Below are 27,391 nucleotides of genomic sequence, written 5' to 3'. Positions count from 1 at the left end.
CCGCTCTCATACATACATACACCCTGCCGCTCTCATACATACATACACCCTGCCGCTCTCACACATACACCTGTTGCCTGCCGCTCTCATACATACATACATACACCCTGCAGCTCTCATTCATACTTATACGCTGCCACTCTCATACATACATACATACATACATACACCCTGCCGCTCTCACACATACACCTGTTGCCTGCCGCTCTCATACATACATACATACACCCTGCAGCTCTCATTCATACTTATACGCTGCCACTCTCATACATACATACATACATACATACATACACCCTGCCGCTCTCATACATACATACACCCTACCACTCTCATACATACATACACCCAGTCCCTGCCGCTCTCATACATACATACATACATACACCCTGCCACTCTCATTCATACTTATACACTGCCACTCTCATACATACATACACCCTGCAGCTCACATACATACATACACCCTGCAGCTCCATACATACATACATACATACATACATACACCCAACGCTCACATACATACATACATACATACATACACCCTGCAGCTCTCATACATACATACATCCTGCAGCTCCATACATACATACATACATACATACACCCAACGCTCACATACATACATACATACACCCTGCAGCTCTCATACATACATACACCCTGCAGCTCCATACATACACCCTGCCGCTCACATACATAAATACACCCTGCCGCTCTCATACATACATACACCCTGCCGCTCTCATACATACATACACCCTGCCGCTCTCATACATACATACACCCTCCGCTCTCATACATACATACACCCCTCTCCCCCCTCCCTCCCCCTAAACCTTAATGTGACACCCCCCCCACTCTAAACCTTAATGTGACACCCCCCCCCCCCCCCCCCAAAAAAAAAGCTCAATATGTCACTCTCAGCCCTCCCCAATCCTTAATGTGGCACCCCCCACCCCCTATTATATTTAGCAGAACTTGCCTGGTCTCTGCTCTTATGGGTGGCTGCTGCAGCTCTTCTCCTTACTGCTGGGCTGAGGCTGGCTGAGCAGCAGGGCTCCTCCAGTGCACAGTTACATCGTGTGCATCATGTGACTTCCTGTTTAGATCAGGAAGCCGGAGACACACGGGGAGTGAGGGACGCTGCCTGCCTATAGCTAGCTGACACTGACAGGTGGGCAGCATGTATACTGTGCATGAGAGAGGGAACGAGTGGTGAGGGGATCCTGCTGCCAGCGCTGCTGCAGCCTGCCCTGTCATACAGTTATGATGATGACAGGCGCAGGCTAAGGCAGCCAGCAATTTTTTTTAAATGGTGCTGAGATATTTGCCGCTGTCACCCACTGATCCAGATCCATGGACAGGGGGTGGGGGAGTTATGCGGGCGGCGGGCGCTGCCACCCGCAGATTCAGATACACGGACGGGGCAGTGGGGGTGTTATGCCGGCGCTGCCACCCACCAATGTCATTGATCATCTCCAGGGGGGGGGGGGGGGGGTGCCGATGAAATTGAACAGCTTCAGGGGGCGGGCGATGCAGGCGCTGCCTCCCGCTGATGACACTGACCAGCCTCCAGGTGTGGGGGTGCTGCGGACTCACCTGCTGTTTCCCCAGAAGGCTGGGTTGGTGACTGCTTTCTTCCTGTTCCTCCTGCTCCTCGCGCGTCAGTCAGGTACCTGGTTTTCTGCTTTTAATCTGCAGCTCTGCACCGCCCCCCTGTGGCCGGCGCCCTAGGCAAATGCCTAAGGCTGCCTAGTGGTGGCGCCGGCCCTGCCTTTACAACACAACACGTCACACATGTTAATTGTAATCATAATTTTTATTGCATATGCAACATCAAATCAAAATGGTTTTTTTTTTAATGAAAAAAATAACAACACACAATCACATTATTTGCGTCCTCTTTTTGGGAGACCACCTTTTGTGGGTCGACCAGACCTGCGTCTGCTGGTTAGTGGGGGTTGAATCTGCCCTTCTCCAGGTGGGGCAGAAGCTGGTGGTGTAGCCTGAGGGGCTGATGTTTGTGTGGCCAGATGGTCGTTGAGGCGCTTCAATTCATGTTGGATGCCCTGAAGGCATTCTGCAATCGTGGCCATCAGCTGCAGCATCTGCCCCTGCCCTTCCACAGTTGTGCGGCCCTGCTGACGGATGTCACCCAGCACCTGCTCCAGGTTCACCGTGTCCACTGGTGGTGTGCCGTCTACAGCATTTCTTGGAGGTGTTGGTGGTGGAGGTGCAGAAGTGTCAACCTCAGTGTTTTCATCTGTCAAGAAATCAGTAAATATCAGTTTCATCACATTCACCCTTATACAAATAAGTTGTCATTAATATAAAACATTTACCTCCTAGGTCAGCCCCAAAATCATCCCCCTGCAGTTCGCTGTCCATTGTCGACACCCCTTGTATCTCCTCTATGGTAATGCACTCTTGTGCCAACTCATCTAGAGGTGTGAGCTGTAGGTGGTCGGGCAAATTTCCACCCCCAGTTTTCTGGCTAGCTTTCCACCGTTCAGACAGCTTTCTCTGTAGGCGGGATTTGTAATCCTGCCACCTGGCGATTTTGAAAACATACATATGGACATATTAAACATATATTTCAGATGTAATCATGTGTATCAAGCACAAGTGTGTTATGAATCACATGCTTCAATGTGAGCCCTTACAAACGGTACACCTTTTATACTACCGTGCAAACATTCGGCATTGTGATGGTGGCACATATTAAGGGCTGGGCAATTGCGGCCCTCCAGATGTTGAGGAACTACACATCCCAGGATACTTTGCATTAGTTTTGCTATGTGGCCATGCTGAATCTGATGCAAGGCATGCTGGGATGTGTAGTTCATCAACATCTGGAGGGCCGCAATTGCCCAGCCCTGCACATATTGATGTACTACATTACATATGACATCACAAACACCTTGTCATCTTCACTCAGTACAGTGTTAACAGGTGCACACTGTGGGCAAAATGTGTAATATTGATATAATACCTCTGTAATAATTTGCACATACACCAACATGTAAACTATGTATATACCCATGCCATTAGCAATCCGTATAGTACAACTCACAAACACATTTAACATCACACACATACACCACAACACACTTGCCTGCGCTTAACATGCTGCCAATCCTGGGGCTGATGGGAGACCTTATTAATTTCTTCAGTGATGTCTTTCCACAGCTTGTCTTTGGTATTAGGGGTAATTTTTTGGGGCCCAAATTCGATCAGGTCACGTGCTCTTGGCACTAAAATGGCCAGTTCAGCCTTTGAGAAGGGTGTGTTTCTGCTTCTGCTTGCCACATCCATACTCCCAACATTATAGGAAGGTGTCATATACACACTGGCAAAACATGTTTGGACAGTCAGAAATGGACATATAGGGGGAAATTTACCAATATGAAAAACCTAGTTTTTCGTATTGGTATTTCCCCTACGACTGCATACGACTGTTTCAGTCGTATGCAAAGTCGTGTTCCGGAGGGGAATGTACAAAGCAGTCATATACGACTGCTTTGTAACCCACCGATGTCGTAGGAATTCGTATTAGCTGGCCATATATACGGCCGCTAATACGAATTCGTACAGGCAGTCTGCACGGATCAGTCAGATCCGTGCTTTGTAAAAAAAAATAGAAAAAATAAATAAATAGAAAAAAAAACCAGCGTGGGTTCCCCCCCACAGCTGTAATCAGCACCAGGCTGAAGGAGCCGGGGCCGGTAATTAAAAATCAGGGAACCCGACAAATAGGGGTTCCCCGATTTTTAACAACCAGCCCCAGGCTCCAGGTCCGGGGCTGGTTCCCAAAATACGGGGGACAAAATGACTAGGGGTCCCCCGTATTTTAAGAACCAGCCCCAGGCCAAACCAGCCAGCAGGGTAATGTCACAGCCGGGGGACACTTATGATATAAGGTCCCGCGGCCAAAACATTAACCCTACCGACCAGTCAGCCTGGCCAGGGGCCCTGGGGGAGTGGGGACCCCCCCAATGAAGGGGTCCCCCCCCTCCAGGACTTACCTGACCAGGCTGAAGCCTGGTGCTGTCCTCGATGCCCCTGGGCGGTGGGCATCGAGCTGATAGTGGTGTAAAAAATAGAATCATCTATTGTCTAATACTGGGGCACTATGAGTCCCAGCAAGCCTCCCCCGCAAGCTGGAACTTGGAGAACCACAAGTCCCAGCCTGCGGGGCATTAAAGGGCCCGCTGGGTCTTGTAGTGCCACAGTATTAAAAATAGTAAAATAAAACACACTGACACACACTTAAAATAAAACTTTAATACATACAAAGCCCTTACATACTGATACTTACCTATCTTCTTTCCGTAGGTAGCCCTGGTCCTGATGTCCTGTGTCGGCGTTCTTCTTCATGTCGACGTCGCTGTCTGCGATGGCGTCCGGAGTCCGACGAAATCCATGGAGGAAGCTGTGGAAGGAAACCATACTCACCTGTCCCAGGACGACGTAGTCCAGGTAAGGGTCTTTGCAAAAAGACAAACCGAAAACGCGTAACCAGCCGGACAGCTGAGCTGCACGGTGTTTGTGTACATCATGCGGCTCCGCCTCCCGAATGCCGCTATTGGCCGCCTTGCGGCCTAGCGGCCAATCAGGGGCCGCAAGGCGGCCAATAGCGGCATTCGGGAGGCGGAGCCGCACGATGTACACAAACACCGTGCAGCTCTCTGCTGTCCGGCTGGTTTCGTGTGTCGGTTTGTTTTTTGCAAAGACCCTTACCTGGAATACGTCGCCCTGGGACAGGTGAGTATGGTTTCCTTCCACAGCTTCCTCCATGGATTTCGTCGGACTCCGGACGCCATCGCCGACAGCGACGTCGACATGAAGAACGCCGACACAGGACTGCAGGACATCAGGACCAGGGCTACCTACGGAGAGAAGATAGGTAAGTATCAGTATGTACGGGCTTTGTATGCATTAAAGTTTTATTTTAAGTGTGTGTCAGTGTGTTTTATTTTACTATTTTTAATACTGTGGCACTACAAGACCCAGTGGGCCCTTTAATGCCCCGCAGGCTGGGACTTGTGGTTCTCCAAGTCCCAGCTTGCGGGGGAGGCTTGCCTGGCCAGGCTGACTGGTCGGTAGGGTTAATGTTTTGGCCGCGGGACCTTATATCATAAGTGTCCCCCGGCTGTGACATTACCCTGCTGGCTGGTTTGGCCTGGGGCTGGTTCTTAAAATACGGGGGACCCCTAGTCATTTTGTCCCCCGTATTTTGGGAACCAGCCCCGGACCTGGAGCCTGGGGCTGGTTGTTAAAAATCGGGGAACCCCTATTTGTCGGGTTCCCTGATTTTTAATTACCGGCCCCGGCTCCTTCAGCCTGGTGCTGGTTACGGCTGTGGGGGGGACCCCACGCCGATTTTTTTTAAATATATATATATATATATATTTTTTTTAATTTACACTAAAGCCTGCACGGATCTGACTGTTCCGTGCAGGGTTCTGCCAAATACGACAGGGAAAGCAAGGTGTATTTTCCTGTCGTATTTGCGTGGGTGTTTTACACCACTTAGCAGCCGTATTATCAGTATGGCTGCTTAGTAAATCAGGAACCACCATTCTTTTGAATGGGGATTTCTGTCGTATTCTATCGATGGTGTAGACATTCGTATTTGTAAATACAAATACGAATGCTCCATCTTTAGGAATACAAATTGTTGTATTTTCGGGATTGTAAATCCCGAAAATACAAATTCGTAAAAAAAAGGTGTATTTCTCCCTACGAATACACCTTTTTTCTACGAATCCATTTTGGTAAATTTCCCCCATATTCGCCAGTATAAGGTAAGATGTTGGCACATACATAATTGTCACAGTATTTCCAATGTGAAAAGTTATGTTCAAATTACAGATAACCAACCAATCACACAGCACCAGAGTGTATATATAGGTATGACTTCATTTCGTGCACCATTCCCAATATGAGAGCAGCAGCTTTTTCAGAGCGTTAACTGTGTGTCCTTAATGATGTTATGGACAAAGAGGATGTGTCGCGCAGCTCGAAACATTTCCTATGCTGCTAAACGTCCTGCATACAGAGAGGTGATGAGTTACATCCAAAGGCACACATGACCGACCAGGACCATCCTCCAGCTTGCATGACATTGGTTGTACCTGTGGAGAAGAGAAGCCGGCCATCCTTGAGCTTTTCTGGAGGAGTAGCTGGTTTGGTAAGTTGCTAATTAAAACATCACCCTGTTATGCAGACAATAGGAGCAATCAAGCATTACAAACATGATCATGACACCTGTACTATGAGTGTATGCATATAGATGTATATATGTGTGTGCATGTATGTCACTGTAGGTCTCCATTGATGCAAAGTAATGATATGTGTGTGAATATTTTCACCATAACAAAGCTTTTCCCCTTTTCCCCCCTTCAGTAACCTACAGAAAAATGGACCATTCTTGGACTGAACACCACACAGCACCCCAACGCAACCAAAACCGAGTGGCCTACACACCATCCCCAGAGGCCAGCACTAGCCACAACCAAGATGCTTGCACACAAACAGAAGGGTTGCCATCTGCAGGCCAGATGGAATGTAAGTCATATTGGTCCCAAATGGAGGATGTGTGTGTATGCATATGTGTTGGTGTGTATGTGTGTGTCATCAAAGACAAGTATATGTAGTTTGTAAGTCACTCTAATGGCCATTCTTTCTATCCTTTCCAGGTGCAACACAAAGAAGGCACGCATTTGTGGCAATGCTGCGGGATGTGCCAGTGCACCTAAGGGATGCTGCTTGCTGTGTGTCCCCATTGATGAACCTGATTGAACATTAATGTAGCTGCTATGTTTGCACTAGTGACAGTTTAGAGATGTGAAAAATAGGGTTGTTCCCAATAAAGAATTTAATTTTCACATGTGTCTGTGTGGTTCAGTATATTAGAAGTGAAAGTGATAGTGTGAGAATACCCGAGATAACAGTTATGTATGGTTTCAGATGACAATTGTTTACAGAGATATTTTGGCCGAGTATTCTTTATATACAGTATGGATCATGTGACATGTTTGCATGGTCCTACATTTGGAAATGATTAGTAATTGAAACCTGTAATAGGTATCACACATAGAATATGGTGGATCAATATAACAAATTTGTTTAACATGCAATAACAAATGTAATCACAGGTGTACATTACACACCTGAATTACGTGTGCGGTTATGTGTATGAACGCATAGTAGCGAGTACATATTTTACCATACGCCATATACATTGTCATTGTAATGCATAAGTGTATGTTCGCCTGAGCATATCAGAAGGTATAGCGAAAAATTTTGTTCGCATACATTCTGTCAATTTGAAATGGCCTAATAAAGTTATCAATAAAAAACAAATATTTTTGACCAATCACTGATCACCCACACTTATATAGGTACCTGCAATTAATAACTGCGCCACTTCCAATATGGCTACTAGCAGGGCACCCCCCTTCTCAAAACGAGAGCTCCTCGCCCTGGTCCAGGTAATGGATCAGCGGGTGGGGCCCACAGCCCCTTATGTATCCAATGCGGAGAAGCGGCGGGCATACAATGCAGCCCGCCGCAGAATACTCGTGAGAACGGGAGTACGGCGGAACATCAGCCAACTTGAACGCCAGTGGTCGGACTTGCCCCGCCGGCAGCCGGAGCTGCTATTACGTATCCGCGGGTACATCCGCCGATGTAAGTATATGTATTTTCGCACAAATTTTCGCATGTGTTTGTAAACTATAAAAGAATGTTGATCTGTGCATGGGTATCTGGGTGTATATTATATTAGAGTGAAAAAACTGAAATTGAGAAATTCAAAATCGGCTAGTGTGGAAAAGTTGTGACTTGACTTGAATAAGAAACGTGCAAAAGCTTTTTGATCTGAGTCAACATCTTCTGTTCTGGCAAGAGGCCTGAAGTTTCACTTTTTTGGTAAAAATGACGAAAACTATGAAGATGCTCCGATCTAGTTAAAATGATGCCATGATGTCTTAGAGTGGTTCATTAATATACTTTAGCATAGTAAAAGAGAGTATGAGCTTGTCCTAGTGCAAAGTGAATGACTTTGGTGGGAGAAAAAATCCCTAATAATTGACCCATTTTTATGGTCACAATTGTGAATATTGTGTGTTTTCTCCTGAACATGTTTATAATAGAAGAAGCACAAATACTCTAAATGGAATTTCAGTGACACTGTGTGAAATATAACACTGCATAATAGCCCTTAATCAGACCTGATCCCAGTACAAATGTGTTCTCAAAATGGGAAAAACAAATGCTGCATTGCAGGTGGGGCATATGTAACGTGCTGAGAGAGTTAAATTTGGGTGGGGTGTGTTGAAACTGAAATCTAAATTACAGTGTAAAAATAATGCAGCCGGTATTTACCTTGCACAGAAACAAAATAACTCACACAAATCTAAAGGTGGCCATACATCTACAGATCGATTGTCAGATTGGGCCGGTTGGAACAAACAGCTGGTAATATCTGAATGACAGTTTTTCAGCATTTCGAAGCAAATGGTCAACTCTCATTTGCTCTCATCTTTTACCAGGATTTTGTTCCAACCAGACAGATCGGACAATAAATCTGTAGATGTATGGCCACCTTAAATCTCTCTGCACATGTTACATCTGCCCCACCTGCAGTCCAGCATTTTTTTGCCCATTTTGAGAACAAATTTGTACTGCGATCAGGTCTGATTAAGGGCCATTATGCAGTGTTATATTTCACACAGTGTCACTGAAATACATGAAATTGGATTTATGCTGCTCTCTTTGCAGTGCATATACAAAGATAGACAATCCTGTGTATATAAATAAGAAATAACTGTTGCAGTCTGTTATTGAAAAACAGTAACTGTTACAATAAGTATTACAAGTAAGTGTAAACTGTCTAATGTATCATTTTACATATCACTTCTGTTTATTGACAGAAAAACAGTGTTGCATCCCCTATACTGGGAACATGATTGGGCTGCATTACAGCATATAATTATGCCAAAGATAAGCCAATATATTAACTGTTAAATACGTTGAAGTGTATTATGATGTAATAAATTGTAAGCTTGCAGCAGGGCCCTCTAACCCCCAAGTCTGTCTGTCATTACCCAGTTTGTTTTATCACTGTCTACTATTGTAAAGCGCAACGGAATCTGCTGAGCTATATAAGAAACTGTAAATAAATAAATAAACAAATACATCTAATGTTTAAAAAAATAACAGGTTAATCATTCTATGAGTGGTGTCCAGCAGTACATATATGCCAATCACTGTGTTCATTTCTAGGCAGCAGGGCCGTCTTAACAGCAGTGTGGGCACCAGGGCAAAGCAATGCACTGGGGCCCTTACCCATTCTCCTCTCCTAGGGGTGGGGGGTGGTATCAGCAGCAGCTTTGATGTCCCACGGGTGGCAGGGGGTGCTCTATCTTCCATTCAACATGTAGGACCTGGAGCAGTAACTTCTGCTAATTACTCCTTTACTGCACAGGTGGTGGGAGGGTGAACACTAACGTGTGGAAGGGGGCACTGAGCTGAATGAAGGGTCCCTTGTAAATGACTTCCAGGGAGGTAGGGGGAGTTTTATACACAGGGGACGGTTGGATAATGGAGTGGGCTTAATATTCATCATTTTCCGGTGGAAGGGCAGCTTGTTTGACTGCCGATATCGCCATTATCTGGAAATAGATTTCATAGCCTAGTATAAAAACCTAGAGTCCCTACTTTCAGGAGGTGCTGGGAACTTGGGGATCAGAGATCAGGAGCCAGAGCAATCCATTGACAAAAATATAAACTGTACACCAGACGTTTGGAGCTGGAGCAGGGATCGGCTGCTTGAAGGCTGATATCTCTGGTTCTGGGCATGATAGAGACAAGCCGCTAATGTCAGAGAGAACCTGAGAAATATGATTGGAAATTGTAATTAACAGGTCAGATGTGGACTGCTGCTTTGAAGTTGGATATCTAAAGTTCCCCAGGGCCGATTTTCAAAATTCTGGTATCCCTGAAAAAAGGGGATCCTCATCTATCAACATACCCCTTATACGCCTGGGGCCCCTGGGCAAGTGCCCATTAAGCCCATACAAAAAGACAGCCCTGCTAGGCAGGATTGATCAGCAATACTTATTACAGCATAATGCACTTTAATGTATTTAACTGTTAATATATTGGTTTATCTTTGGCATAATTATATGCTATAATGCAGCTTCAGGTGGGGCAGATGTAACATGTGCAGAGGGAGTTAATGTGGCCATACATCTACAGATTTATTGTCCGATCTGTCTGTTTGGAACAAAATACTGGTAATGGATGAGAGCACTTTGCTTTGAAATGCTGGAAAACTGCCAAAAACTGTCATTCAGATATTACCAGGTATTTGTTCCAACCAGCCAGATCTGACAATCGATCTGTAGATGAATGGCCACCTTTAGATTTGTGTTGAGTTATTTTGTTTCTGTGCAGGGTAAATACCTGATGCATTATTTTTACACTGCAATTTAGATTTCAGTTTCAACACACCCCACCCAAATTTAACTCTCTCATCACGTTACATCTGCCCCACCTGCAATGCAGCATTTGTTTTGCCCATTTTGAGAACAAATTTGTACTGCGATCAGGTCTGATTAAGGGCTATTATGTAGTGTTATATTTCACACAGTGTCACTGAAATTCCATTTAGAGTATTTGTGCTTCTTCTATTATAAACACGTTCAGGAGAAAACACACAATATTCACAATTGTGACCATGAAAATGGGTTAATTATTAGGGATTTTTTCTCCCGCCAAAGTCAGTCACTTTGCACTAGGACAAGCTTGTACTGTTTTTTACTATGCTAAAGTATATTAATGAACCCCTCTAAGGCATCCTGACATAATTATAACTAGATCGGAGCATCTTCATAGGTTTCATTATTTTCACCTAAAAAGTGAAACTTTAGGCCTCTTGCCAGAACAGAAGATGTTGACTCAGATCAAAATGCTTTTGCACGTTTCTTATTCAGGTCAAGTCACAACTTTCCCACACTAGCCGATTTTGAATTTCTCAATTTCAGTTTTTTCACTCTGCCCTAGTGTATATATCTGTAGTTAATATTTGTTGGGCAATTTGGGTTATGTGTTATGTGTGTGTATATGGCCCAATATGGGTGTACATGGGTATATATGGGTGTGTTTGTGTGTTGAAGGGTGTAAATGGGTGAGGTGTGTGGCTCAATAGGATTGTGTTTGAAAGTTCTAAAATGAAATAAGGCTAGAGTGTGTATGCAGATCACATGACTAATTGTACTTTTCATTTCCCTTTCATATTCATCCACCTTGAATGACCCCTGACCCATCACTGACATTGCAGCACGAGCCAGGGCACGCCAGGCAGAGGTGGAGAGGGCACGGGCCCAGGAGGAAGAGGAGGCCACCAGCAGGACCAGCTCCAACACCCACTCACCTACCAACTCCACCTCCCATTCACCCTCCAACTCTCCATCCCCCTCCCACTCCCCACCCCCTCCACCTCCCATTCCCCCTCCAACTCTCCATCCCCCTCCCACTCCCCACCCCCTCCACCTCCCATTCCCCCTCCAACTCTCCATCCCCCTCCCACCTCCCATTCCCCCTCCAACTCTCCCTCCCACTCCCCACCCCCCTCCTACTCTCCATCCCCCTCCCACTCTCCATCCCCCTCCCACTCCCCACCCCCCTCCACCTCCCATTCCCCCTCCAACTCTCCATCCCCCTCCCACTCCCCACCCCCCTCCACCTCACATTCCCCCTCCAACTCTCCATCCCCCTCCCACTCCCCACCCCCCTCCAACTCACATTCCCCCTCCAGCTCCCATTCCCCCTCCCACTCCAACTCACATTCCCCCTCCAACACCCCTCCCCCCACCAACCCACCACTACCCCCTTTTGCTCCCCCCTACTACTCCCCACCACACATCCCCAACACAACCCATCACCATTACCCCACATCCCATCCCAGCCTCATCCCTCCTTTTTTTTTTATATATTCTTTATTTAAATTTTTCAAATAGAAAAACAAATACAGAAACACATATATAGACAATATACAGACAATACGATCCTACAAGAGATTAGATAGGTACAAAGACTCATTAGGCATGTATATCAGAGTTCTTAACAACATTCTCATTTTAGCCTCGATGTGTCTCTAACTTTCCTTCACACCACAGTCCATCCTCATAGCAAGAGGGAAAATACTGTTCAGTCGACTCATCCCTCCTTTTAACCCCATACCCCACCAGCATGCCACCATCCAACAGTGAGCAGGATGGGACTGGCATCCGTAAGTAATCTATGTGCCTAAGGTCTTCACACAAATATCTACACATTACCAATCACAACACACACATATGTGCACGCACCATCATTTTTCAGTCAACACAATCACTGCAGTGCTACCCTGACCTGTGGGGTGTTCCCCTCCAGGATCAAAGTGCCCCTTGAAACATAAATTGTGTGCAGACAGGCCTCACACCTTCAGTAATTGGACAAACATAACAGTTAATATGTAATACAATTTTTTAAAAATCAGATTCATGTACAGTGCAGCATAATCCACTGTGCTTCACAAAGAAAACATTGAAAGGAAACACAGCCAAATACAAGAGACACAAAATGTAGCTGGGGCCTGCTTGAAAGCTTACAATCTATAGCGTCAACTCATTATATACTGTAGAGTAGTGGTGTTCAATTTATGTGGGCCAAGCTGCTTCAGAAGTGTAGTTTCCAGCATGATGTGCTACACACATTTCCATATTGGCTACTTAATTCTATGACAGGCCATGCTGAGGCATGCAGTACTAAAAAAGCTGAAGGCCCCTACATTGTACAGCAATGACAAACATCTTGACCAATAAGATGTGGTAAATCCACAACAATGTCTTGACCCTAAAACAGCAGCACATGTCCCTTCTGAGGTTTGAGGCAATTCCACCAGCAGAAAAATCACAATTGTGATGCAGCCTACATTGATCCTAAGTTTGCTGCTATGTAATATGTATGTGTGTGTACACATCATAGTGGTTAGGAGCATGTTCACAGCAGCCCCTTCTTCAATGTAGGTGAGAAATGTATGTGGCCTTTACCATTCACTCAAAAATGATTCATATCTTAACATACAAAAATCCTTTCTGTATATGATATAATATTTATACTGTTCTGTTTCCATTCCCCACAGACACTGATCAGCACCAGGAGGACGTGGGCAACATATTTGCTGAAATCCAGCTCACTTTAATTTATTTGGCCCTTCTTTTTGAACGTCTACAAGACCTCCTGTAATTTGAATGTTTATTTGTCTTCTGTTAAAGTTATGTTAATTTAAAAAAACACATTTATATTTAGTAAAATGACCGTTACAGTTCATTTCGAATTTGTGTGCGTTTTATTTCAGACCAATATTTAAGAGTGTTAATAAGGACAGGTACATACAGATGTGTATTGTCAGTTATATACCTAATTAAAAGGGAAGTGTTAGTAATGTTTGTTGTCTAATAATGTGGGTTGTATGATCAATAAACACATAGTGGACATGCATGAATGTTTGATGTAGTTACAGTAAAACTTCACACATCACATTAGGGTAGGTTGACATAGTAAAAAATAGGAACAACATAATTATGGCCATAACTTAACACATACACACAAACAACACAATGTGGGTACTCATAGCCATTTATTAAAGTTACACATTTAAACATATTCAATATACATGTACTGAGGGATAAGTAGTAGGTTCCTTTTGCAACTTATTAAGGAAGGCAATTTAGATAATGAGAAAACATTATTAGATTAAGCGGTACTTATTTCCTAGCACGGCCACAACGATCATGATAGTGGGCATCGTGAGGAAAAATCGGGGGCATCGCGGCCCGCGATTTCCCCATAGGGAACAATGTTAAATGCCTCAATTTACCCGCGATGCCCCCGATTTCCCATAGGAATCAATGTTAAATGGCTCAATTTACCCAAATCATCATAGGGAACAATGGTAAATGGACCAGAAAACCCAAAAAACACCGCTGAACAGTGAAATGTCCCCCCAAAAGTAGTTGACGCCACCCCACGATCAACGCGAACCCGAAGCGTGGCGAGCGCAGCGAGTCCGCGAGGGGTGGCGGTACGCGTCCTCCGACCTTTTCATACCCCCACTATCCACGTCGGCGTGGAGTTGAGAATAGAATAGTGTGGCGAGCGCAGCGAGCCACCGAGCCCGAAGCGTGGCGAGGGGACGCGGATACCTGTGAAGCCCGCGAAGGGACGCGTTTACCTGTGAAGGTATCCGTGTCCCCTCGCTGCGCTCGCCACGCTTCGGGCTCGGTGGCTCGCTGCGCTCGCCACACTATTCTATTCTCAACTCCACGCCGACGTGGATAGTGGGGGTATGAAAAGGTCGGAGGACGCGTACCGCCGCCCCTCGCGGGCTCGCTGCGCTCGCCACGCTTCGGGTTCGCGTTGATCGTGGGGTGGCGTCAACTACTTTTGGGGGGACATTTCACGGTTCAGGGGTGTTTTTTGGGTTTTCTGGCCCATTAACCATTGTTCCCTATGATGATTTGGGTAAATTGAGCCATTTAACATTGATTCCTATGGGAAATCGGGGGCATCGCGGGTAAATTGAGGCATTTAACATTGTTCCCTATGGGGAACTCGGGGGCATCGCGTCTGGACCATTTAAGCCTTTTTTAGCAGCATACGACTCGACCGACGCGATATTGACTTTTTTCAATGCATTTCAATGGGAAAATCGCGCCGCAGACCACTAAAAATGACACCCGATGCCCGCGATTGTGGCCGTGCTAGGAAACAAGTACCGATTAAGCTCTATTTGTCAGTGTAATTAGCTTTCCAATTTGATTATTTTATCCAGCACATGGAATTAATTGAGGAGGGTGATGAGATTTAATTGATGTGTGAGAGGATGTTTGCTGCGTGCATACTTTTATTTGGTTTGCAAACATTCGGGAGTAGAGCATGTTCGTTAGCAGACTGTGGTGAGTGTGCGTACGAAAATGTGTGGGTGCGAGCGACCAGTTTGACGTACGTGCAATGCTAGTCAACTCCCCTTTTTTGTATGGTTGCGTGCGAAGGATTTCGCAAGCACTATAGGCGTGGCTTCGCCCGATGCGTGCGTGTGTTTTTTTTTTGTATGAGTGCTTGCGAATGTTCATGCGAGCGCATGAACCTGAATGAGGCCCATAGTACAATAGGCGATATACCTACAGATATATTGGTGCACCTGGCAGTGTGTTGGGTGGTACATTTGCTGCAGGATCTGTTGTTGACTGACATCTCAACTGGGCAGACACATTTAAAAGCCCAGTCAGTTGTGATGTCAGGCAAAACGCATTGGGTGGACAATTGGTGTCAATCGTTAAGATTGGTCAGCAGATAAGCTAGGTGTATACTGAACTTTACAAGTAGAGTTTAAGTGGTGAATATGTAATCAGAATCAGAATCATCTTTATTGGCCAGGTATACTTGCGTATGCTTGGAATTTTTTGTGGTAACAGTGCAGCATCAATCAGGGAACACAAAGGGGGTGGGAAGAGAGGCATAAACATACATCACATACATTTCACATGTATCTAGAAAAGTTCGAGTTAGTATTTAGTATTTGGTATGTTCAATACCGTTTAGTTGGTTGACAGCTATTGGGAAGAAGCCTTTTGTAGTTCTTTGCTGGGATGGACCTAAAACGTCTGCCTGACGGACGGGGTTCAAACAGGTTGTGGCCAGGGTGTAGCTTGTCCGCCAAGATCTTTCCTGCACGCTTATTGACCCTGGCTAGGTATAGTTCTTGGACAGTGGGGAGCTCCGCCCCAATGATCTTTTCTGCCATCCTCACCACTCTTTGCAACCTTCGTCTGTCATTCTCGTTTGCTCCTCCGAACCAGATTGTGATCGAGGAGCAAAGGACAGACTCTGCTATGGCAGTGTAGAAGATGAGCAGCAGCTCCTGCGGGAAGTTGAATTTCTTGAGTTGCCTCAGGAAGAACAACCACTGCTGAGCCTTCTTGACAGTTGTAATGATGTTGGGACCCCATTTGAGGTCGCAGGAAATCTTTGTTCCTAGGAATTTGAAGGAGTCGACCCTCGACACTACTCTGTCAGATATTATGAGTGGGTGCATGGCATTTGGTTTCGTTCTGAAGTCCACCATCATCTCCACCGTTTTGATGGGGTTGAGGTCAAGGTTGTTTCCGCTACACCATTTAGTTAGCCGATCCACCTCCCGTCTGTATGCCGACTCGTTTCCATCCATGATTAGGCCGATAACCGTTGTGTCGTCTGCAAACGTTATAATTTTTACTGACTGTTCTGCTGAGGTGCAGTCGTTTGTGTAGAGGGAGAAGAGCAGGGGGGAGAGGAGACATCCTTGAGGGGCACCGGTGCTAATTGTGCATGTGTTTCAAATGAATGCGCCTGCTTTCACCGCTTGTTTCCTTTCAGTCAGGAAGTCAGTGATCCAGGAGCATGTAGGTTCTGGGACTCCTAGTGAACGGAGTTTTGGCTCCAGGATGTGAGGGATGATAGTGTTGAATGCCGAGTTGAAATCAACAAATAGTATCCTTGCATAGGTGCCTGGACTGTCCAGGTGCTGTAGAATGTGGTGCAGCCCTAGGTTGACTGCATCCTCGACACTTAATACATGCATTAGAAGAAAGATTAGTTTTGTGCTTTTAACACATGCATTAGAAGAAAGATTAGTTATGTGCTTTTAAATGTATGATTGTTATTTTTGATGCCAGTCATCAACATAATTTTGGTAATGACTGGTGCTCATTAAAGAGAAAATAATAATGTGTACTGTATCCAACCTAAAAGTTACAGTACTTCCTGCTCTAACACTCAGTCTCTAGGCCAGTGATTTTCAACCTTTTTACCTTGCGGCACACTAAATAAGTTTTAAAAATTCCCAAGGCACACTATGATCCCCCCAGGGCAAAACACATTGGCCCCCACAGGAAAAACAAACAAACCTATTGGTCCTCAAATAAAAAAATAATCACATTGGTCCCCACAAGTAACAAAAATAAAATACGTTGGCCCTTTACATGAAAAGAAGAGACCAGTTTAACTGGTGGTGACTGTAAACTGGTTTGGACATCTCTAGATCTGGGGGCACACTTGAGAACAGCTCAAGGCACACTAGTGTGCCACGGCACAGTGGTTGAAAAACACTGCTCTAGGCTGTTAGCTGCAATTTTGTGTTGAACATTTGAGTTCATTCTGCAGAGTTTTATAGCCTAATTGTTTTTCTGATTCTCTCTATGGGGGTTATTCTAGTTCACTCTTTCTGACAAAATCCTTCTTAGATGGACAAAACCATGTGCACTGCAGGTGGGGCAGATGTAACTTGTGCAGAGAGAATTCGATTTGGGTGGGGTTTTACTTCAAAGTGAGATCTATATTGCAGTGTAAAAATAAAGCAGCAAGTATTTACCCTGCACAGAAACAAAATAACTCACCCAAATCTTATTCTCTCTGCACAAGTTACATCTGCCCCCCTGCAGTGCACATGGTTTTGTCCATCTAAGAAGGATTTTGTCAGAAAGAGTGAACTAGAATAAGGCCCTAAGTCTCTGTTTTTAATATTAATTCCCAGGTCAAGAGCAGTGCAGTTGTACAGTCCTTTATATCTAGAATTCGAGAAGTAAACCCTACACTCAATGCTGTAGTGTGTGATCGTTTTGATGAGGCCCTACAAGAAGCATGTGCAGTTGATGACTTGGTGTCCTCTGGGACAGAAGATGAGGCAACCCTAAAGGACAAGTATCCTTTACTTGGTGTCCCACTAACGGTTAAGGAAGCATTCGCTTTGGAAGGTGAGCACAATTCTCCTTTCTGTGATTTAGATGTTTCCATCTTGATGAACAAATGTGCTAAAATTGGTAATATTTTTACATACATATTTAGGCATGCCACAAAGTTCTGGACTTCTATCTCGACGTTCCCTGCGCTCAGTCAATGATGCTGCTGTTGTCTTACAGTTGAAGAGAGCTGGTGCAATTCCTCTTGGTGTTACCAACTGCAGTGAATTGTGTATGTGGTATGAGTCTAGCAACAAAGTATATGGCAGGACGAGGAACCCATACAATCCCCAACATATAGTAGGTGGTAGCTCTGGTAAGTAATTAAGGAGTAAACAACTTAAACGTGTAATAACCAGTACATAAATAGTTGAACACTGGGTTTTTCCAGCTCAAGTGGTTTTTAAAAGTTGTTAATGTTATATCTGGATCTACAAAACCACTGTGAAAGGTAAAAGCTGGGTATACACTATACAATTATCTGGCAGATCATATGCCAGATGTGGCTGGTTGGAATGAAAATCTGGTAATGAATGAGACCAAATGACAATCAACCATTTGCTCCCAAACACTGGAAAATGGACAAAACTGGTCATTCAGACAAATTGGTTAAATCACAGATATTTATTTTATGTATTCTTTATTCAACACATTTTCCGTTTTCACACATAACCTTGACACTACACATTTATATGTGCCATAGGCATACAGAACATATTTATACATTTTTTTTTTTAAACATTACAAAACAAGACCTAACAATTCTGCAGCATTCTTCTATTAAACCTTTCTCTTTCGTCAATCCTGGCGACACAGCTAACCTTGGGATGCTGTTGGGTCTGCAGGAGCAAAGGCACTTATGCTGACTTATTTTGGAAAGCAGGCTCCTCCCCACTGCATCTCAGAATGCTCCAGTTCGTTTTAGGTGCCCACCGCAGTGGGTGCTTTACTGACAGGCTGCTGACTGCAGCCGTTGTTAGCTGTTTATTTTTTTATTAATGCACTAGTTAGACAGGCTTTTGCCATTGTGTTACTTCTTTTTTTTATTGCACATATATGATATTGGTACTCTTTACCTAGCACCGCGCCCACGATTTTGATCGTGGGCATCGCAGGTAAAAAAATTGCGGGCATCGCGGGCATTGAATGCACTAAAAATCGGGTGCGACGCGATGCCCGCGATTTCCCATAGGGATCAATGTTAAATTTCTCAATTGACCCGATTTTACTGTTCAATGCCTCAATTGACCCGATTTTTCCATAGGAAACAATGTTAAATGGCCCACAGAGGCCAAATAGCCACCCTGAAGTGTGAAATGGCCCCCACAATTGTTAACGCCACCCCACGATCAAGCGTGGCGAGCGGCGGTGGTACACATCCTACGACCTTTTCATACCCCCACTATCCACGTCGGCATGGAGTTGAGAATAGAATAGTATGGCGAGCGCAGCGAGCCCGAAGCGTGGCGAGCGGACGCGGATACCTTCACAGGTAAACACTTCCCTTCGCGGGCTTCACAGGTATCCGCGTCCCCTCGCGGGTCTCGCTGCGCTCGCCACGCTTCGGGCTCGGTTGCTCGCTGCGCTCGCCACACTATTCTATTCTCAACTCCACGCTGACGTGAATAGTGGGGGTATGAAAAGGTCGTAGGACGCGTACCGCCGCCGCTCGCCACGCTTCGGGTTCACGTTGATCGTGGGGTGGCGTTAACAATTGTGGGGGCCATTTCTCACTTTAGGGTGCCTATTTGGCCTCTGTGGGCCATTTAACATTGTTTCCTATGGAAAAATCGGGTCAATTGAGGCATTGAACAGAAAAATTGGGTCAATTGAGAAATTTAACATTGATCCCTATGGGAAATCGCGGGCATCGCGTCGGTCGCGTCGCACCCGATTTTTTAGTGCATTCAATGCCCGCGATGGGCGCCGTGCTAGGTAAAGAGTACCATGATATTATACTAAGAAGCAAGGAAAAAAGAAAGAAGAAAAAGGCAATACATTTAAAATACATATTCACATTAACATAAGAAAAAACAGGTATACATGTGGAACACTTATATCTTGTAGATCAGAGACCCATCCATCTTCCCTGATGGGCCCTTGATGTACAATACAAATAGGGTATTTATAATCAGCTGATATACATGTCATTTTCTATAGACAGGACATAGTGAGATAACCCCCGGATCCCCAGGCCCCCCCGGAATGTCAGTTCATCCTCCAATTCTCGATCTGCACAATATTCTAACGTATATCAAAAAGTTTTTATAGTTGTCCCCTAAGCTCCTTTTGTTGCCTCCACTCAACTAGCGAGAAACAGATCTGAATTTTCTCTTGAACTTGGGGAGATTTTGTAAAGTCTCCCCAGTTTTCAAGAAAGTTTTCTTGGTTTTTTGCTTTTTGTGTGGAAGCTTCCACCCAATCCATCAGAAATATGTTATATAATTTGTCCAAAAACAGTTTCATAGAAGGGGGCTGAGGCTGAATCCACATCTGCAAGAGGGTTTTCTTAGCAGTAGTGGATATGGCCATCATCCTTTTATCCTTAACCTTTCTGCCCCAGTTATCCTATCGCCAGTTTCCATACTTAAAATGGCCCATTGCGCCGATATCTGGAAGTCACTCTGTATATAGGTTTTAATGAACAATTCTACATTCTTCCAAAAAGGGAAACCTCGGGGCAACTCCAAAGATAATGGACCAGATCCGCTCTGGCTGTCCCACATTTCAGGCAATTGCTGTCATTAGAAAACCCAATCTTATTTCTCTTGTTGGGAGATAAATATGCCCTGTGATATATTTTTAAGAATAACTCTGTGTATGTTGGCATGGGTAACGTCTTACAGATAAGATCTAGATGGGTATATAGATCACTCTCCGTGACCCCAGGAAATAATTCTGCCCATCTACTTATCCCTGTTCTTTCCCCCTTGCCATCAGACATTGTTCTAAAAAAATTATAATAGAAAGAAAGGGCTTTTTTGCAAAAATGCAGTTGTAGCATGAGCTTATCTAGGCCATTATTCCAGTCACTTTCCCTTAGTGTTTGAGTAATTTCTTGTGCATAATGTTGGGCTTGAAAAAATGTGAGATCGAGTGGTATGTTTATCGCATACTTCTCCTCTACCTGACTATGGGTCATAGATCTTCTACTCACAACATCGATCAATTGTCCAACTCTTACTATACCCTTTTCTTTCCAGCAGTTAAATGGGTGTGCAGCTCTCCCATCCTGGAAGCTAGGGTTATCCATAAAGTTTGACATTATAGAGATCTGAGAATTAATACCCAATCTATGGCGGACAACATACCATGCTCTTCGGGTGGATGTTAGTAAGGGATTCGATGTGGCTCAGGACTCAGCATCTGAATCTGTAGAGTGGAGGAATGCCACTGGATCCCCCTTTATAAGAGTTGCACACTCCAACTGAATGTTGGTATACTCTCCTCTCTCCCAAATCCAATCCCTTATATAACGAAAATGGGAGGCCAAGCTATATCTCTCCATATTGGGGAAGTTGACTCCTCCTTTTTCTTTGGGCTTTTGTAATTTTTTAAGACTTATTCTGGCTTTTATTTTTCCTTCCCAGATGAATTTTCTGAACATTTCATCTATCTCCTGACTATCATTAAGGGATAGTAAAACAGGTAACATCTGGAGGGGATACAGGAGTCTAGGGAATGTTATCATTTTAATTAAATGTATTCTCCCCATCAGGTAGTTTTGCCCATCCTTCCAATTCTCTTGCACATTTTTTATAAGAGCCTACATTCAAATCATGAAGCTTGCTAAGGTCCTTGGGAATATTTACCACTAACTAAGTAATATGACTTTCTGCCCATTTTAGTGACACTTCATAAGCCCATGGTGGTTTTTTAACTCCTATTTTTAGGTAGAGTGCCACGGACTTATGTAAGTTAATAGTAAACCCTGATGCCATACCGAATTCCTCAAGTTTTTTTTAATAGATCTTTAATCGAGGCCGCAGGGTCTGCTATAGCAAAAGCACAGATTTTAATTTCGTGCTTCCGAGTCTTAACCCCTTTCAGGGTCTCCCAATTTTGTAAGAAGTGAAGCATTGGATCTAACACAATATTGAAAAGGAGTGGGAAGAGGGTGCCTCTCCTCATCAAAATTTTCTTACTTTTGTCTCCATTAATTAGGAGTGCTATACTGGGATCTTGATATAAAAAGTGGATGAAATGTATAAATGTTGTCCCAAACTGTCTTAACTCTTTATACATATATCCCCATGATATTGAATCAAACGCCTTATTAGCGTCCAGGCTTAAGAGAATACCCGATTATCCCTATTTCTCTGGAGTATATTGATTGCGGCCACCGCCATCCTGACCCCTATTACGGAATGACGTCCTGACACAAAGCCAAGCTGGTGCTCTGTAAGCATGTCTCCTGCTATTCTCTGAATCCTGTTTGCAATAATGTTTGCCATAATTTTGTGATCAGTATTTGAGAGTGTGATGGGGTGATAGGAAAGCTCCTTCTGTGGGTCTTTATTGGCTTTTAGGATCAGGGTGGTGAGAGCCGCATTAAATTGGGGGTATCTAGGAGTATTATTTTGCAGATGTTGGAATAGACTAGTTATAGGGCCGATTATTTCATTCTGCAGGATTTTATAATACTCCGCTGGATATGCATCCAGGCCAGATGATATCTGAATTTAAATGTTCTACATGGGCTGCCTCTGTGGTGTCAAACGTCAAGGTTTTACCATTGACAAAAATGCGAAGCTTCGCTGGGTACCACAGTGCAAACCTTAGTCCCTTTTCATTCAGTAGCCTGCATATTGGCTGGAATGCTTAAAGTTTTTGCTGCAGTGCCGCTGAATAATCTTGGAAAATCAGGATTTTCACCCCATCTACCTCCAGTGGAGCCACTTTTCTATATGCCCTTAAAATTTTTTCCTTAATAGAATATTCACTGAATTTGGCTATTGTGGGTCTTGGTCTGTCCCTTGCATCTTCCCTCACCGGGCCTAATCTGTGTGCTCGCCCTATTTTAACCTCCGTAATTTCGTTTTGGAGTTTCAAAGTCCCTACAATTTTTTCTGAGTTGTAATCTCCTAATTTCTTATCTGGGACATTCTGTGGGATACCTATGAACCTTAAATTTTTCCTGCGGTCTCTGTTTTTGAGGTCATTGATTTTATCGGTCAGCCATTGGACTTGCTTCAAATGTATTTGTTCTTGGTTATATGACTCCAGAGCCTGATCCTCTAGGTCACTAACCCTTTGTTCTAATTCTGGCTGTATTTTCAGCAATTTTGGCTAGGGCAGAATCTAAAGTGGCCTGTATCATGTGTCATTTTTTGTCAATGGTTGGTAACATTTTTGCTGTTAGATCTGACATACTTATTGTACTGTTATCCCATTCTTCTCTCTGTTCTAAGCGAGTGGGTGTGGAGACTGGGGTGGATTCTTGTATTTTAATCTGTTTGGGAGATGCAGCTGGTGCCTTTGCAATTTTCGTTTTTTTCCCCATCTCTAAACGTGTTGCTACTGGAGACTGTTTATTGCCACCAGATCTTGACATGTATCTCTCCATCACCCAAAAGGCTACACCCACAAATACACTCTAAGGATACAGTAATATTCTAGCTCCAGCAATGACTAATCAGAAAGTACAATCAAAAATAAAGAAAAAAAATAAGGACCACTTATAATCTAGTTGGCTCGTGCCCCAACAAGCAGGGTCCCAGAGGGTTAACAATGGATTTTTTTCTCTACTGTAGCCCTGAGCAGCAATAAAGATTACAACCAATGATAAGGGATAGTTCGGTCCCTCCTACACAGATAATAGACAAAAAAGACTTATGGTGCAATCCTAGTAGCGCTCAATACCATACAGATAATAAAAATAATTAAGAAATAGTTACGTATTCTTTGCTTGTGCTGCCAAAATAAGAAGAATGTCACATAGATTTTCTCACGGGCAATTCGTACATATAAAACAACAGACAAATATATAGTGTAATATGCTCTCAAAAGTTCATATTGGGGATATCTTCCCAAGGATAAAACGGAGGATCCTCCTCTATAAGATGGTGATTAAATTCTTTATAGGTTCACCCTTTGTGCATGAAATCATGAACGGTCCTTACAATAAGCTTACATTTATCAAGGTGATAGAAAACATATCAAGGTATCTTTTCAGTGCTCACTTGTATGCTTACATTAGCCTTGTGGTGGATCCTCACATAATGGTTTCTTTTCAATAAGATGACGTCCAGACAGATATTTAAAATATAATGGAGTTTATTTAAAAAGTAAATATAAAAGGAGGGGCTTGTATACTAACAAGTATAATGCATACAGCCTTCTCCAATATTAAAACACCAATGCGTTTCAACAGTATCTGTCTTGCACCTTGATAAAGACAGATACTGTTGAAACGTGTTGGTGTTTTAATATTGGAGAAGGCTGTATGCATTATACTTGTTAGTGCTGGACGTTTCGAAGTGATCCCTAGAAGAAGGGAGGCACTGGAAGGAAGGAAACCCAGAAAAAAGACCACCCTAAAAGACCACAATCTTCCACAAATCTTGTCCTGCGAGGGTCAGAGGGCGCTGCCGTGAGGTCAAAGTGAAGCTGCTACTTAAAGGGACTGAGTAGGTCCCTAAATACGGAAAAAAGGATAAAAGAAAAAAGTAGCGCTTACCAATGAGGAATTACAGTAAAAAAATATTTAATATACATACACATGACAATAAAAATGTAAAATTACACAGACATAATGAATGATAAAAAATCTCTCATGTACGGCCCTTTGTGCCACTGTGTGGATATTGGTGATTATTGGTTAGGATTCCCTCCTATTATGCCGCCTGAATAATGTCCCAATTTGGAACGATGCAGTTCTTAAGAGGGAATAGGTTAGCTTTCCACTGGATTCAAAAATATGTTATTGAAGATAGATATATTTACCACTGCGGGTCCCCTTGGAGTCTTGTATCCATTGAGGATTGCATGAAAAGCTATGATCTCCGTTGGGTGAGGTAGGTGGAACTTTCTCCGCTTTAGGAATCACGATGACTTGTGGAAAGAAATGTAATTTTTCCCAAATAGGCAGTTCTCCGAAATGTGAGGAGCTAAAGACGGCTGGTTGGATTCAAAAGGTGCACAGTGCAGCGATGGCAGTTGGGGGCCTTGAGAGTAGCAGCTACCAACGCGTTTCACTGCCTCTAGGGGCAGCTTTTTCAAGGATATGCTGCTGTTAATCCATTAGGGCAGTGGTTCCCAAACTTTTCCAGGTCAAGGCACCCTTTGGGTCTCCATATTTTTTTCAAGGCACCCTTAAGCCAAAAAACTTACCGAAGTGTTCCCTTTTTTTTAAAAAGTAGTTGGGACAAAATAATGCGATTAGTACTGTATTAAGATCAGGTAAAAGGTACTTATCATCAATTTGTTTGCAAAAAAGGATGGCTGGGGGCCAAACATCGCCAGCAGTGAATTACTGCCATTGTTTTCGGTGGCAGTTGGTTCACCTCCTCTATTTCAATTTTGAACTGTGCCGCAGCCACCTCTCTGGAGCCGCTACTGATGGCGTCTAGACATACAGTAAGATATAGAAAAGTCACGTTTTGCAGAAAATCTGGCTTTTCTGAGCTTCGGGCTATTCACAGAGCAGGTTACCGTGGAGAAGTTCTTGACTTCTCCAATGACACCCCCGGTCTGCGGCTGGAAGGGAGGAAATTAGATCTGCGGTTTCTACTTTTCCATGGTGTTTAGATTTGCCATCACAGAATCTGCACATCTGTGCAGAAATTGCAAGCAAGCTAAGTGCTTCCCTGCTCTCTGCCCAGCACCCAGCTGTAGCTATGCCCCTTTCCTCCCTGCAGTGTTCCGGGATCTCTGGCAATGGAGCATGTTCAGTGGGACCCACCAGCTGAATCCAACACCACGGAGCGGGACAGCAGGAGAAGGGAGCACAGCTGGAGCCCAAGATACCACATCACATTGTCGTATACCTCCTCACTTTCTGAAAATGTCCAGTGGGACCCCATGCCCGGAATTTTGGGGCATGGCCTATAAATCACGTTACTCCTGCAAAGAGATGGCCCCGTTTTCACCACTCTGGGGGCATGGCCAGCGCTGTGTGCGCTCCTGGCCATGCCTCCAGCACCTGTTTGTGGGAATAGAAGGAAAGCTGAAGAGGAATTCAAATATAAATATACCACATCAAATAAGTAATACCCAGATATTGTTATTAATATGTTGTGAGGTAGCCAGGCCACAGATTTTTATGTCTTGGTACAAGCAAATACCTCTTGTACCTGGATTTTACTTATTTGGTGTGGTATATATTAAATGTATCTTTAAATGCACTATGGAGCGCCCCTTCTTTTCTCTTCAAGCACACACTTTTAGGAGTTTTTTCTGGCTGACTAGCGAGGCTGCGAATTTCACAGCCTTGCGTCCCCCCCCCCCCCCCCATCGCACGTCGCGATCCCCGCACGCAGGCAATCGAATAGATGTTTTGCGTGCAGGGACAAAATCATTTGATGGTGGGCAACCATCAAATGATTTTGCAAGTGCTCTCAGATCTGAGGTGTCTCAGATCGGCGGGCACCCTGTGCTGGTATCGGGCGAGCAGCTGATGTCTGCTGCCCACCCCTTGCATCCGCGTCATTGGGGAATTACCATGAGAACGTCCAGCGATTTCATGGGAATGCATATGAAACGTTGGGTGTTCTCATGGGCAAATCCCTTCCGCCCACCACCCCAGAACCCCACTTGTGTGCGAGCGTCCGGCGAATAATCTATTTGTCGTGGCCTCTCGCACACAGCGCCTGCACATGTGCAGAAATGACTATGCGTATGTGCAGCCGCAAAAAAAACATGCAAATGTGCGGGGGACAGATTTAATGAGAATAACCCCCTTAATTCAGCAGCTGCACCTGCATAATAGTGAACTCACTGCATCCACACAGTGCATCCACGGCTCCAGCGGAGGAGGTACAATAACTGCCTCTCATACTTGCGGCTTACCTTGCACTGCTGTGCTTCTAATCTAAACCAAGCTCAGCCAACAGCACAGGAGGAGGGGTGATGCCGGTGATGTTCTCCTCAGCAGGAAGCTATCACAGGCAAAGCTCTCTGCCAGAGTCTTCTCCTCCTCCCCCCTTCCTGTCCGGAGGTCGCACAGCTGACAGCGGGCGCCCGTAGCGGTGTCGGGGGTGAGAAGCCGTGACCTCCCCTTGCGGCGCTGCAATCTCTGTAAGTTTTGGAGACTACATGCATCCCCTGCCGCTAGCTGACTCCCTGCGCTGGATAACTACTGTATGCTCACTGACCAGCCCGCTCACACAAACAGATAGGAGAAAGGAGACGTGGCTGCCAGGCATCCTTGTTAGGGCCACCAGCCGCGGCACCCCTAAGACAGCACTGCGGCACCCCAGGGAGCCGCGGCGCACAGTTTGGGAACCACTGCATTAGGGGTATTTATACCTGTATTTAATTATCAAACATGGTGCACCTTTGTGCTAAGCAACATCTCATTGGTTTTATCACATATAATTTTTAAATATAGAGGACAA

At 44.5% G+C, this 27,391-nt stretch overlaps 1 protein-coding gene across 1 annotated transcript in view; it reads left to right on the top strand.

Annotated features, from left to right (window-relative positions):
* Positions 1-27,391, top strand: part of FAAH2 (fatty acid amide hydrolase 2) — a 137,366-nt gene that overhangs the window by 31,029 nt on the left and 78,946 nt on the right. Inside the window, exons 2-3 of the mRNA XM_083159065.1 lie at positions 17,630-17,849; positions 17,941-18,150. Of these exons, the coding sequence (XP_083015191.1) occupies positions 17,630-17,849; positions 17,941-18,150 (430 nt within the window). The remainder of the gene's footprint in view (positions 1-17,629; positions 17,850-17,940; positions 18,151-27,391) is intronic.

This window comes from Crinia signifera, chromosome 9, assembly GCF_055691185.1.
Source record: "Crinia signifera chromosome 9, ASM5569118v1, whole genome shotgun sequence".
In the NCBI taxonomy this organism is placed as follows: Eukaryota; Metazoa; Chordata; class Amphibia; order Anura; family Myobatrachidae; genus Crinia; species Crinia signifera.
The sequence above is the reverse complement of the archived record's forward strand: the minus strand, read 5'-3'. Positions and strand labels throughout refer to the sequence as shown.